This window comes from Acipenser ruthenus, chromosome 23 (genome assembly GCF_902713425.1).
Source record: "Acipenser ruthenus chromosome 23, fAciRut3.2 maternal haplotype, whole genome shotgun sequence".
Lineage (NCBI taxonomy): Eukaryota > Metazoa > Chordata > Actinopteri > Acipenseriformes > Acipenseridae > Acipenser > Acipenser ruthenus.
Genome location: NC_081211.1, coordinates 5,392,256 through 5,405,790, shown reverse-complemented (window position 1 = coordinate 5,405,790; position 13,535 = coordinate 5,392,256). Strand labels below are relative to the sequence as shown.

Genomic DNA, 13,535 nt, shown 5'->3' with positions numbered 1-13,535 from the left:
GGCAGTAGTAGGTGCAGTCGCCTGCGCTTGTTTTTTGCTGCCCTCCCACTCTCCTGCGTTGGCATCAAGGGACTGCTTTTATTCCCAGCAGACCCCTGTTTCCCACGACCCCCGATTCAGAGCAGTCTGGCTGTTTCCACAGTACAGGCCAGAAACAGCAGAGGCTCCAGCCCAGCCCTGTCAACACAAACCCCAGCTTGAGAACTCACTTCCAGTCATGGGAGCGTCGTACTGCCTGGACATGTTAATCCCAGCTCCTGTCTACCCTGTGGCCAGGAAGGGCCCCAGGGCATCGTCAGACTCCCCAGGCTAAATCCCTATAAAGTCAACATTAGCACTGGTCTGGCTGAATTACCCCTGCTGCCTAGGTGACTCAAAGAAGTGTCTTTAGCTCTCCTGAGCTCTGGAATGAACAGCAGCAGAACATCCTTTACTGCTTACATTTTTAAAAGTAAAAATAAATAAAGAATTAATAAATAAATAAAACAAGACTAAATAAATACGTGAATAAAACAATCAAAAAGTAAGCAACATGCATATCACTCCATGTTATGATGAGTGGCCTAGAAATTGCATCTAGTTGGAATGTATGTTCAATACATTTTACAAATGCCCATGGAAAGCCAAAAGACACTCGAGGTAGATATCAAGCCACTGTGGTGACACAACTGGATGAGCAGTACTCAAGAAAGCTCAAATATATTCTAAAGGTATAGGATGTGCAAACGGGCATCCAGCAGGACGGATGGACCATGACCGATACTACCTTTACCAGCCCAACCAATCACAAGCCAGAACTCGTGAATAAATAGTTTGCTTTGCTGACCGAGGTTATGAATACTGTCAAGCTAAGGCTGTCCAGCTGTTTCATCGCAAGGTTCTCTAGTCTAAATGTGATACTCCACCATGGTTCATACTATAGTACGCAACAGCAAGAAGAGATCAAAAAAAGATTTTTGAATCTGCATTCATCACACGTAAAAACGGACGTCAAGTCTTAAAAGCAACCTATGTAGTCAAAACCGGCAGTCCGTGAAGTGAAGTCGTAATGTGGGTTCGAGTGTTACTGCAAAATAAGGACCACAGCCAATGAAAATTAACTACACACAGAACGAATTTAGATGTTTGCTATTATTTTGTACATGCACTTAGATCAAACTACTATGGTCGTTGAAATATTATCAGTTTAAAAGATATTCATAATTATATCACTAACTTTCCAGTATACGTATCACTGTAGAAAAGTGCAGCTACAAAATAACGTGTTCTTAAAACAGCTCGTCTCACGGCCCCCCTCCCTCACTGACAGGCAGCCCGAGTGGAGGCTTTTTTACGTGGTACTGAATTCCTTATTCTTTCCACATAGAAGTTAGGGAGAGAAGGAGAGAGACGGGAGCGGGATACGCTGAAAATTCACCAAGTGTCCATTCAATTTTTTTTTCACTGAGTAGTCTGGATTTATTGCCAAAATGACAGAAGGGAAAACTGTTTCGTAGAAGGAAGAAGCTTTTTGCCAGCTCGAAAATCGGAGAAAGAGAGTCGAAGGAGACGCAACCGAGATTCTCGCAACATGAACAACAATTCTTATCCGAAAAACAGCAGCTGTCATCGTTAAGGCAAGTATAAACAGATTTTTACTATGCATATAATATTTATATTTTCACAAACAACCATTTGCATTTTTCCGGTGTTTTCCAACCCATTGACACCACGATGCAACAGTACGGCGAGAGTCAAACAGCAATCTGGTCTACTGCTGTTTAAAAAAACCAAAAAAAACCAAAACGTTTTAAATGAAAAAAATTGTGTAGGCTATGTACATTTTATATCTTATCAAGTTGCTTTCCTGCAACAGTCTCAAAAGAGGATGAACATGTAGGCATATAGGAGTTTCAATAAAAAAGAATAAAGATTATACATGCCAAAGACTGTAATGCACGCCGCAATTCGAGGTTTGATGTGAAAATCTGATTCCTTTTTATGTACACCTTGCTAAAACGAACCCGGAGACTACTTTTCTTTCTCACTTTTCCCAATAGTTTTACGTCTCCAAATATTAGTTTTATAGTACCGGGGTACCTTTATAAACAGTGTTCTGTACTGTAGGCTATCACTCTCAGAATACAAAAAAAACATCTTATTGTTAACGTGAAATCACCCCTGTAATAACAGACCATCAATTATACAACCAGGTGTTGGGATATTTGCGCGAATATATTAAATAAGGGCAAAAATACAATCGCCAAGAAAAAAAAGGGGGGGGGGGGGGGGGGGGGGGGGGGGAGCATACGATATCCTCTCCAATATATTTTCAATGTTCAGGAATCATCTTTAATTGCAGCTGCGAGGATGTACTTTTTTGGGGGGGAAAAAAGAGTTGAGGCGACCCACCCGAGTTATTCATTGAAGTGTCAGCCTCTATTTGCATTGTGTCCAGGATATGTTCCACTTTAATGCAGAAAATTACACACAGAAGAAAAACAGACCCGCCAAGTCGCCCAGGTTCTCTAGGGGGTTCTCTCTTTCTGGTTATGTGACCTGTTTCTACTTGAATCTATGTCACTCTTAAACATGGTTTTAGCACTGACTACATCTCCAGCGCGACTGGATATATATTCTTACCAAAACGTTAATTGTTGCGTTCTCATCTGTGCCAAACAAAGGCTTATTATTATTATTTCTTAGCAGACGTCCTTATCCAGGCGACTTACAACTGTTACAAGATATCACATTATTTTTTACATACAATTCCCCATTTATCCAGTTGGGTTTTTACTGGAGCAATCTAGGTAAAGTACCTTGCTCAAGGGTACAGCAGCAGTGTCCCCCACCTGGGATTGAACCCACAATCCCCCGGTCAAGAGTCCAGAGCCCTAACCACTACTCCACACTGCTGCCCTGTTTATACAGTCTATCCGTTTTAACTTTTAACTCTGCAGGTCATTTTCGTAACTTTTTTTAAGAAAAAATGTTTTCACTGTTTAAAAAGCGTGATAGCGTTGCGGATATACGAAAATAACAATAACAAGGGATTCAGCACAGTGATGAGGGGGAATCAACTTTAAAAAAATAAATAAATAAGCTGCCTTATTGACACATTGCTTAGTTATAACACTGTATGTCATCTATTACGCAACGCGTAGTTATAACACTGTATGTCATCTATTACGCAACGCAATCCCCAGAGGACTTTTTATTTTATTTTATTTTACATCTGTTAAGCCACTTTTATTAAAACTGCTGGCTAGCCTAGCAACAGAGGTCCCAAAATGACATTGCATTGTATTTTAAAGGCAACATTCAAGAAATAACTATTATAAGAAAAAATATTGCTTTGCTTGACTTATTGCTTTGAAAGTGACGGGACGTTTGACAGGGAAAAAAACAACTTTCAATAAACTAGGAAGGATGTCATGAAGTATTCTTGTAAAAATTCTAAACACGGGTATAGCCTGTATAGCGATTGAAAAAATGGGTTGGGGTTTGGGGGAATGCAAGCTAACAATTTAAAGGCGATTTCGTAGCAACACAGAGCCCCGTAGATCGGTTGAAGCGAACTGTACATCGTTTCTTGTAAATTAAAGTTATTAAGAGGGAATTAATTTGAATTCGATTGATATTACCTTAAGGTCACTCTGCAGTCCCAAACACGTCACACCGCTATATTACCCCTCTAATATGACAAACACGCCGTGCTCTTATTTAGACAACTAAACAAGCTCTAAACTCTAAACACTAAACCCCGAAAACTGACCAAAACTAATAACCTAGAACCGTTTATATAATTCAAAACTATAATAAATAATACAGCCAAATTCACTTCATATAACTCCTGTGAATGTCACACACAGCTTTGACAAATCAAAGCTTTTGCAAGTTGCTGAACAGTATTCAAAGTTGCAGAATACAGAACACAGTTTTCATATGCTTTCAATCGTTACATGTGTTGCACTGTACATGTGCAGCATAGTAGACCTTGTATTAGTGGACAGTACTGCAATGCAATGTTTAATTGTGCTTTTCAGGTTCTTAGTGAATTACTGATAGTCAGCTGAGCTTATTGTCACAGTCTGTGCTCAGTCATTTTGAAATTGTACTGAAATTATTTATTGAAAAATGGGTCTATACATGAATATCCACTTAAATAAAGTGTCAAATAATAGCTTCTTCCTATACTGCTTATGAATGTATTACTGTATTTCAAACACATTCTGAAGGCAAAGGCATATCTTAAAGAAATAGAACTAGCGTGTCAGTATACACAGTTAAATGATTGGTTGGCATACTTTCTTCAGAACATTATTTGTTATGTTAATGTTTTTGTATTCATCACTGACAATTTGCTGTGGCATTTGCTTCAACATAGGGCAGTCAAAGTTTAAAGAGCTGCTTCCTGGTACCTTGGCACTTCCTACAGTACAGGAAGTGATTAGGTAGCAGGAAGCAGCATTGTCTTTAAATGTATGGGGTAACACTGCATTTGAAAACACCTGAAGAAAGTGAGGCCAGTGCTGATGCTGCTGGTGCTAAATAAGGTAGGTTAATAGATTTGAAAGCAGAGCCTCTCATCCTCAAGTGTCACAGTAGGTAACACACGCTGGCAGTGCATTTCCAGTACGTTTATTTTAAGCATCCTTAACTATTTTAATAAGCTCAGTTAAAGCATTCCACAGAACCGATGTAAACACATTTACCCTGTGTTTTACATCTTTAATTTCTATATGTGATCTGCTAAATATGGCCCATGTGCAATGGAAGGGTGTCACCCTGACGTACTGAATTGTGGAGTGATGTTTGTATGTACTAAATAAAATAAAACATAAAAACAAGTCTCCATGAATTAACACACCAGCTGCCTCATCGCACAGGACTTCCATTTTAATAGGGTACCTGACGAAGGACCGGAGCAATTTTCTTCCTTAACCTCAGCCTTTTCTAGTATTACTCATAGAAAGAAAGAGACCAGAACTCTGAGGCAGCTCTGTTTTTGTTCAACTTCAGGCCAGTAAACCAATCAGGTTGCTTTTTCAATGCCATGCTCTTTCAGTAAATTATACTAGACATCAAAACTGTATTATTATTAGTATTATTATTATTATTATTATTATTATTATTATTATTATTATTATTATTATTTTTTTTTATTTCTTAGCAGACGCCCTTATCCAGGGCGACTTACAGTCGTAAACAAAAATACATGTATGCATATGAAGTACAGGAACCGGACAAAAAACACAGGCCTGTCATTTTTAGTACAACAGTGTTGTGTCAGTGGGCTAGCCCTTGGCTGATAACATGCCTGATTAATTTATTATGTAGATTACCATGTACTCTGTACTATAGAAAAGCTACATCTGTATCCAAGACTGCACAGATGATGAAGGAACAGTCTCATCGTGAAGACTGTATCTGCTTAATAAAAAAATCCTGTTTCTGAAAAAAAAAAAAAAACTATTTTTTTTCTGTTTTATTTTAGCAGAACGAGTTCAGAAATGACAGCTGCCAGGGGCACTGGAGCGGACCACGCCATGAGAAGCCAAGAACCGTGGCATCTGGCCCAACCCGCTCCAACCCACCAGCGACTGCTCAGGTTTGGCTGCCGTTCCAAGCGAGAACCGTCCATCAAGGGGAAGCTGAGGATCAAGTCACCCCCTGGAGCCTTCCTGATCCTGGGGGTGTTTGTGGTGCTGGTGGGCACGGCGGTCGCAGTGGCAGGCTACTGGCCACACAGGGGACAGAGGGGGGGCTCCATGAGCCATGCTGGAGGCGGCTTAAATGATTCCCGGCCTTCCAGGAGAGTCGTGGGTGGTAGGACAATCCTATCCACCCCACACCTGCTTCACCACGACAGGATGAAGCTGCTGGGCCCAGTCATCATGGGAGTGGGACTGTTCATCGTTATCTGTGCCAACACCATGCTGTACGAGAACCGAGACAAGGAGACCCAGCTCCTCCTAACGCAGGAGATGATCTGCTCCATTAAGGCCACAGGTCTCTTTGACAACCAGGAGAACACAGGCTCCAGGCATTACCAGTGGATGACCAACCTGTCCTCTGCTGATCTGAACATCCGTTGCTTGGAGGAGCTGGTGGGATCCGATTGTCTCTGTCTGCAGACGCAGCCCAACCACGGAGGCAAGTGGGTGGATTGCTACCAACCTGACTGTCTCCAGACCAAAGTCCAGCTGCTGCACCACAAGGAACCTTCTCCGACCCTGTCCCTCTGCAGCGTCCACTCCGATTCCTGCAACTCCAGCAAGGGGAACATCAACGTCCTCTCCTGCCAGACTGTGGAGACTGCAGGGTTTAGCTCCAGCACCAATACCCCCTCCCTGCCTGTTATCAAACTCAACAACCGGCTGATCGAAGCAGGTCTCTCAGTCAGTGCTGCTGCAGAGCAGTGTGCCTCTCCAGAGGAACCAACTGGAAGTACCTTCAGCAGTGGTAGAACTTCCGATGGAGGTGGCCTGGCAGGAGGTCACTCAATGGTGGCTGGGCCAAATGTGGACCCTTTTTCCAGGGGAGAGATCTTTGTCCAAGACCCTTGCAGAAAAGAGTTCAGCTCTGATGTTTGCCTGAACTTGGCCGGCCATTCCAATTCCTTAGATCTGGGCCGGGGAGGAGTGCAGTTAGGGGCTCCGTTGGAGGAGCGCAAGAACCGGAGCTGGCCAAGGCTGGACCTTTGCAACATGAAGCGGTACATCAAACTGGAGAGCCACGAGGACTCTCTGGAAAAGCTATTGGACCAGCTAGAACATCAGTATTCTCAATGGGAGAAAAACTATACAGGGCCCTATCAGTGAGGGGACTTAGTCAGACGGCATGTCTGTAGGTAGAGGAGGACCTCTCAGTTTTACTATTAGTAAGAAATGATAGAATAGAACTGCTGCGATCCATAGAAACCTGCCTGATTTATAAGTAAAGCATACCTTTCCCGGCAAACTGAACCCTATCCTGGCTAATTCCTTGTTTAAGGGACGGATAACCATTGTGGGGTACAGTTCCTTGATGGGTTTATAATTTCCAGAGGGCTGTCAAGGGCTGTATTTTCTTACTACTGATGCTTTTTATTCTAATGACAGAAAAACCATGTACCCGCTGGGCTGCTGGTTCTAGAACCCAGGGCTTTTAGTATTAATATTAGTTAGACTACTGGTCTTCAGGGAAGAATGCAGTGGGTTCACAGAGTTTGGTGTATTAGCTACTGCTGTTAGAAAACAATGTAAAAAATCAGTATCAGAAAACCCTAGGCACCTATAGCATCAATACATTTGAGATTTGAGCAGTCTTTGATATACAAGCACCTGCCCACCAAGGGTCTAAAATCAACCCTCGATCAAAGTCCGTTTGACCTATATATATATATATATATATATATATATATATATATATATATATATATATATATATATATATATATATATATATATATGTGTGTGTGTATATATATGTGTGTATATATATATATATATATATATGCATTGGTTAGTATATATATATGTGTGTATAAATATATATATATGTATATATATATATATATATATATATATATATATGCATTGGTTAGTGTACAGAGAGAGTTTTATACCACTGTGTTGGGTTCGGAAGGGTCAAGGGTTAAGGTCATTAATAAGCTCAGGAAACGAGGCCAGCTGTATATGAGTTAGTGCTGCACTGTGGAGAACAGCGATCCACACAAATCCAAGCAGCTGTTTCTTCACTTGTTTCACTCTGAATGGTAAATTAGCCCAATCAACCTCAAAGCCCCTCCCCTGATTGTCAGAGCCTATGATTTCTGTGGAGAGCTCGATCCTAATAGTCGAGTAATCGGTTCGTGCAGCTCTAATGTGAGCCCTTGTATGGTGGAGCCGGAGTGGTGCATTGGTAGGGGAGCAGCTACATGAAAGAGTTGAGAAAGAACACTTGTGACAATAATGACATTGAGATCATATCCAGATTGCCTGTTTATCTTTAAATTGATTTTAAAACTACAAGCAGGACTTCTTTGCTGTCAGTAATGGATGTTGAGTGAACTGATGGGAATACAGTGATGTAATACAATTCTCCGTTGTATAAGGTCAATTATAAGGAGATCCACAAATTAAAAGGGCAGATGGCTACAAATCGTTTGATTGAAGTTGTGTTTTTTCTTTATTGTCTTCAAGTGAGAGCTGGGACCGATCCTTCCTTTCTAGTCTCAGCTTCAAATCCAGTTCAGAAAACGACTTTCCCAACATCTACTCCAAATTTCTTGGTGATACAAAACAAATGGTGTATAACTAGAAGGAAACAACACAAATCCAGCCACGGTTTAAAATGTAGGTAAGGGAGCCCAAGATTAGTGTTAACCTGTGTCTGTGCAGTGGAATCTCCCGGCCATTCTCTCTCACTGGAATTCTCAGTCCTGTCATCCTGTATCCTCCAATGGCGCAACATGTGTTGAGAAACAAATGTCACAAAGGCTCCCATTCTCAGAACAGCACAGCAGTCTACTGCTGATTTTTTTATAATTCAAAACCAGGAACTTAAAAAAAGAAAGTCCAAAGCACATCACAAAAATGAACTGTAATTAGTGTTTGGTGTACTGTGCTCTCGTTGTACACTAATCACGCACTCTAGTTATAGTACTAAGAGTAAACATTTCTTTCAGTCGTTTTGTCTTGGCCCTGTCCGTGCAGTATGTTCCCCCAGGAAAACACACTTGAAAAGGACATGTATCCAGGGCTGGCAGATAAACTTGATATTTCCACTGTTACCACACTGGTGGTTGCCTTTGTTTTGTCTGTGACTGCAGTATTTAATGCTGCATTCTCCTGTCGAGTCAGCATGAGTCTGTGAGGTGGATATGGAAGCCCTGTGTTTTCTTTGAAGAAGGCTTTCCTGTAACAGCCAGCGCACAGATTTGTTACATAAACGCTGCTGAATTGTTTGGCAAATGTATCTTATCTCATGTAACTATTAGGTAGTTACAGCATGTTAGCGTAATCACTTTAAATTGGTAATGACCTGATGATTATTTAGGCAATAAGTGCAGTGTGTAGGAGCTAGTCTCCTGAGTGGATGCAAATAATATACTATGAAGGGAGAGTGTTGTGTGTGCCCCATCGTTATTGCTATTATATGACAAGAGTTTGGTATTTCCTTTATTAAGGTCTTGAAATAAAGAAGTGTGAGTCTGCAGCCGAATAAGTAGACTTGATGACAAGCTGCTGTTGCCATGGACTCTTTGCTGTGTGTGTTTATCCAAACTACACTGTGTCTTGTTATCAGGAACCCAATGAAAGTCAATGGCAGGGAGATTACACTTGTCACATAATATATATATATATATATATATATATCATCCCGTGTACAATATTTGTGTGTGTGTGTGTGTGTGTGTGTGTGTGCGCGCGCACGCGCGCGCAGGGTGTCACTTACTGTAACAGAAATCCTTTCGCACGGTTTGAGCAGCCAGTAATGCTATGCTATAACAATAACAGACACCCAGCAAACTATGTGCTAACTTATAGTATAACCAAAATGTATCTCCATAACTTTAAAAGCTAATGGCTTGTTTCACAGACCCTGATCAGCACTGATCTTGGACTACATGATGTTATCTCAGGTAGGGTTGTCCAAGATTAGTGCTGATCACGGTCTGTGAAACCAGTCATCAATCATAAAATGACACTTGTTCCTGTGAATGGATATGATTGGAGGTTTCTGCATTCATGTTTGTATTTCTGTCACCTGTACATTTTTACAAGACAGGTCTGCTAATTGTTATGTAACTTTTTGCATTACGTATTTTGTTTTTAAGTAATAACATAACATGCACAGGAGAAAAGTGTGCAGGGCCACTGTGTGTGTTTTATTTATGTATGTAATTTACACATTTTTAAAGTATATTAAATGTTACAATTCTGCAAGCCAGGGTAATGAATCACGGCTGGCTGGGCAGTGTACTGAAGTCAATCTCAATTGTTTCCCAATCTGTGTGTGTAATCATTCTTGCAGTATCTGTGTATTAAAGGAATAATGCTGTGCAATGGGAAGGCTGATAGCCAATTGATATCATTTACCATTAGAGCCATTGAAAGTGCTGGCTTAGTTAAAAATCAAACTGGCACCTTCCTGCCATTTAAACGTTCAAAAAAAAAAAGTATTTCTCACAAACAGTAATTACCCTCAGTAGGGCTCGTTAGCAGCCAAGTTTTCCCCCTTATTAATTTTTATTGTTCCTTCCGGGCAATCACAGCATCTTTCGTGATCTTTCCTCATTTAATTATTTTTTACAATATGTTTCTACGATTCTTACAGCCCATAAACTCCAGCGTGCCTGGAGCCTTCATGTCCTGTCCAAAGAAACTGTTAGGGCTAAGAGCCGTGCTGTGCCTGGGGACTCACTGGCTGAATAAACGCACCCTCTGATTAGGATGCAGCTGGGACCTGGGTTCAAGGATTGGGTGGCACAGTGGGGTTGTCTTAGTAAAGCACTTTCTTAGTACAATACCAGTGGATGATCCTGGAAAAACCCAAGCTAGAATCATTAGCAGACTCCAGCACTACTACCAATGGCAAATGGTTTGTGAAAAAGTGGACACTGTACAGTTGCATTGATATAGCACTGCAATGGGTTACCAGCAGTGGTTAGTGGGTCACACTATTAATTTCATTGGCAATATATATTATAGTGATACACATCGTACCATGACCTGCATATCATGATAGTGATTTTATCATTGCACCCTGCTTTCTACACCTATTTTACAACAACACAAAAATACATATTCAGACAGTTACCAAATATCAAAAGTTGTATAGAGGATATAAAAGCTCAAATCCTGACCTCAGGATGCTATATTTTTTATGGGGCCATTTCAACACCCATGAATCTCATAAATAGCGTGACACTTTATTTGTTTGACACAAATTGCTTTAATTAGTTTTCTTTAACACCTTTTAGGTATGTATTTGTTTTGTTTATCTTCTTAAATATGTGTTTTGTTTTTTAACAATAGGTACAACTTTACAGGGAACTTCAGTAATTGGTGCCAGTAGTGGTATTTGGTGAGAAGAGATTTTGTATATAAGACAGTAAAAAGGCTTTACATTGCTAAAAATATTGTGGCAACAATGCAATGTAATTAAACACTGTAATCACACATATAGTTGTACAGTTACAATGCAACAACGTGCTTAATTACAAAATAAAAAAAGTTTGGCATGTAAGGCCAACTGTATAAAAGACGGTGCTGTATATTTCTGTTTTTTTTAAGATCTTGAAATGTTTTACCAAAACCAGCAGGGTCTTCTGAGAAACAGTCTGCAACTCGGTGAAACCTGGTTGCAATTGGTTTTAATCTGCTTGTAGTGTAATTATTTTTTGCACCGCAGTTTTATTGTTGTTTTTCTAAGAGTCAACAGGATGCATGCACACTCCAGAATGGGCTCAGAGTAACTGGCTTACACACCATTAATCTTTGGTGTTCTGCAGATGTGTACAGTATATACAAAACACCCTGGTAGAGCTCATATAGTTTCATAAATCTAATGTATAAGAAACTAACCCAGGCAGACACTGAAGAAGGCACTAGCTGAAACGTTTGCACATTTTTACTACTGTAGTACAAACCTGAGATAAACTCTTTTTAATACTAATTCTGTTCCATCACATCCAAATGCACTGCTGGTGCAGTGGTTTCTCAGTATAATCAATGAGATCAAACCAGTTCCTGGAACCTCCATGTGTATCTATCAGGATGGAAGGTGAGATTCTCAGCTTCCGGCCAGATTCCGTCAATTTCAATCTGTGAGCACTCTTTAAACTCAGCAGGATCAAACAGCATCATTAAACCACATGCCTCATGACTTTCTCCTGTTATCCACTCTTATATCTACCCCCCCTAACTGAGCTCTCTGCAGTCCTTCAGTTATGCAATGAAATAAATTATGCATGGAAACGTGGGCGCAAATGGAATTGCATAGGAAAAAACAAAATCTCTTTTTGTGGGGGGGAAATACAGTACATACTGTACAGTAGAGTGGTTAGCTGGCTGTGGTTTTGTGCGACAATAGGAAAAATACTTCATTCTGCTGTTTTAAATTTTAACGCAATCAAGGAACCGTTCTTCCAAATCATTTCAAAGAGGAAAGAAGCTACACTGCTTTAAAACCAACTTGCTTTAAGGCCTGAACAATTGCCTTGTCAACAAGTTTTATTTACATGGAAATTCCAGCTAGGTGGCCTCTTTGAGTCTGTAATAATGTCAGAAAAATAAAGTCAGAAAAAAACAACATATGAATCCAAATTAACATGTATTTATACTAAAGTAATACAAAAATGACGACAAAAGATTTAGAAGCGAGTAGTTTTTCGAGATTTACGATTATACTGTAAATCACTTTCACGAATCAGTCCCCAAATGTAGTCTCCCATCATGTTCTCGTTATACTGTCTTGGTAGCGGCGTTCAAAGTCCAGTATATCCTGGTGGAAGCGCTCGCCTTGCTCCTCCAAGTACACTCCCATGTTCTCCTTGAATTTATCAAGATGAGCATCAAGGATATGGACTTTGAGGGACATCCTACAGCCCATTGTGCCGTAGTTCTTCACCAGAGTCTCAACCAGCTCCACATAGTTTTTGGCCTTGTGATTGCCCAGGAAGCCCCGAACCACTGCGACAAAGCTGTTCCAAGCCGCTTTCTCCTTACTAGGGAGCTTCTTGGGGAATTCATTGCACTCCAGGATCTTCTTTATCTGTGGTCCGACGAAGACACCGGCTTTGACCTTTGCCTCAGACAGCTTAGGGAAGAAGTCTTGAAGGTACTTGAAGGCTGCCGACTCCTTATCTAGAGCTCTGACAAATTGTTTCATAAGGCCCAATTTGATGTGCAGTGGTGGCATCAGCACCTTCCGGGGGTCCACCAGTGGCTCCCACTTGACGTTGTTCCTCCCCACAGAGAACTCGGTCCGCTGTGGCCAGTCCCGCCTGTGGTAGTGCGCCTTGGTGTCCCTGCTGTCCCAAAGGCAAAGATAGCAGGGAAACTTGGTAAAACCGCCTTGGAGACCCATCAGGAATGCCACCATTTTGAAATCTCCTATGACCTTGATGCCATCTCAGAAAAATGCAGATATGTCTCCACTTAGGTAGCTGGAACGAAACTTAACTGGTGGGCTTAAGGCCCCTGTATTTATACTACTATTTATATTACTGGAAAGTTCTAGAAGTTACTCCAAGTTTACTCAGCACTGAATCTATCTGGAATGTTCTGGAAAATAGGTAAATTTCAAAATATCACTGTCCTGGTCACAAAAGCAAAGTTTGTGGGGAATAATAGCCATTTTCTATACTTTTGAGGCATAAGCAATTAGGAAATAACACTTACTACCCAGGAACCAAAAAAAAATAAATAAATTGTTACACGGTGTAATTACTCTTTCACTGTTGGGGAGTGTAAGGATATAGGCTGTGTCACAAGTGTTTTTACTAATTAACTACAGTCCACATTGCACTACACTGCAATGGAATACATTTTTCCCCATTGTGTAAG

General features: G+C 40.7%; 1 protein-coding gene across 1 annotated transcript; it reads left to right on the top strand.

Moving 5' to 3' along the window:
* Positions 1-891: 891 nt before the first annotated feature.
* Positions 892-7,344, top strand: LOC117964047 (transmembrane protein 200A-like). Its single transcript, XM_034906287.2, has 2 exons — positions 892-1,616; positions 5,477-7,344. Exon 2 carries the CDS (start codon positions 5,493-5,495, stop codon positions 6,801-6,803), a length of 1,311 nt encoding a protein of 436 aa, XP_034762178.2. The 5' UTR covers positions 892-1,616; positions 5,477-5,492; the 3' UTR covers positions 6,804-7,344.
* Positions 7,345-13,535: the final 6,191 nt, after the last annotated feature.

Coding starts and splice junctions, on each gene's coding strand:
- LOC117964047 (XM_034906287.2), top strand. CDS start 5,493: ATGACAGCTGCCAGGGGCACTGGAGCGGACCACGCCATGAGAAGCCAA.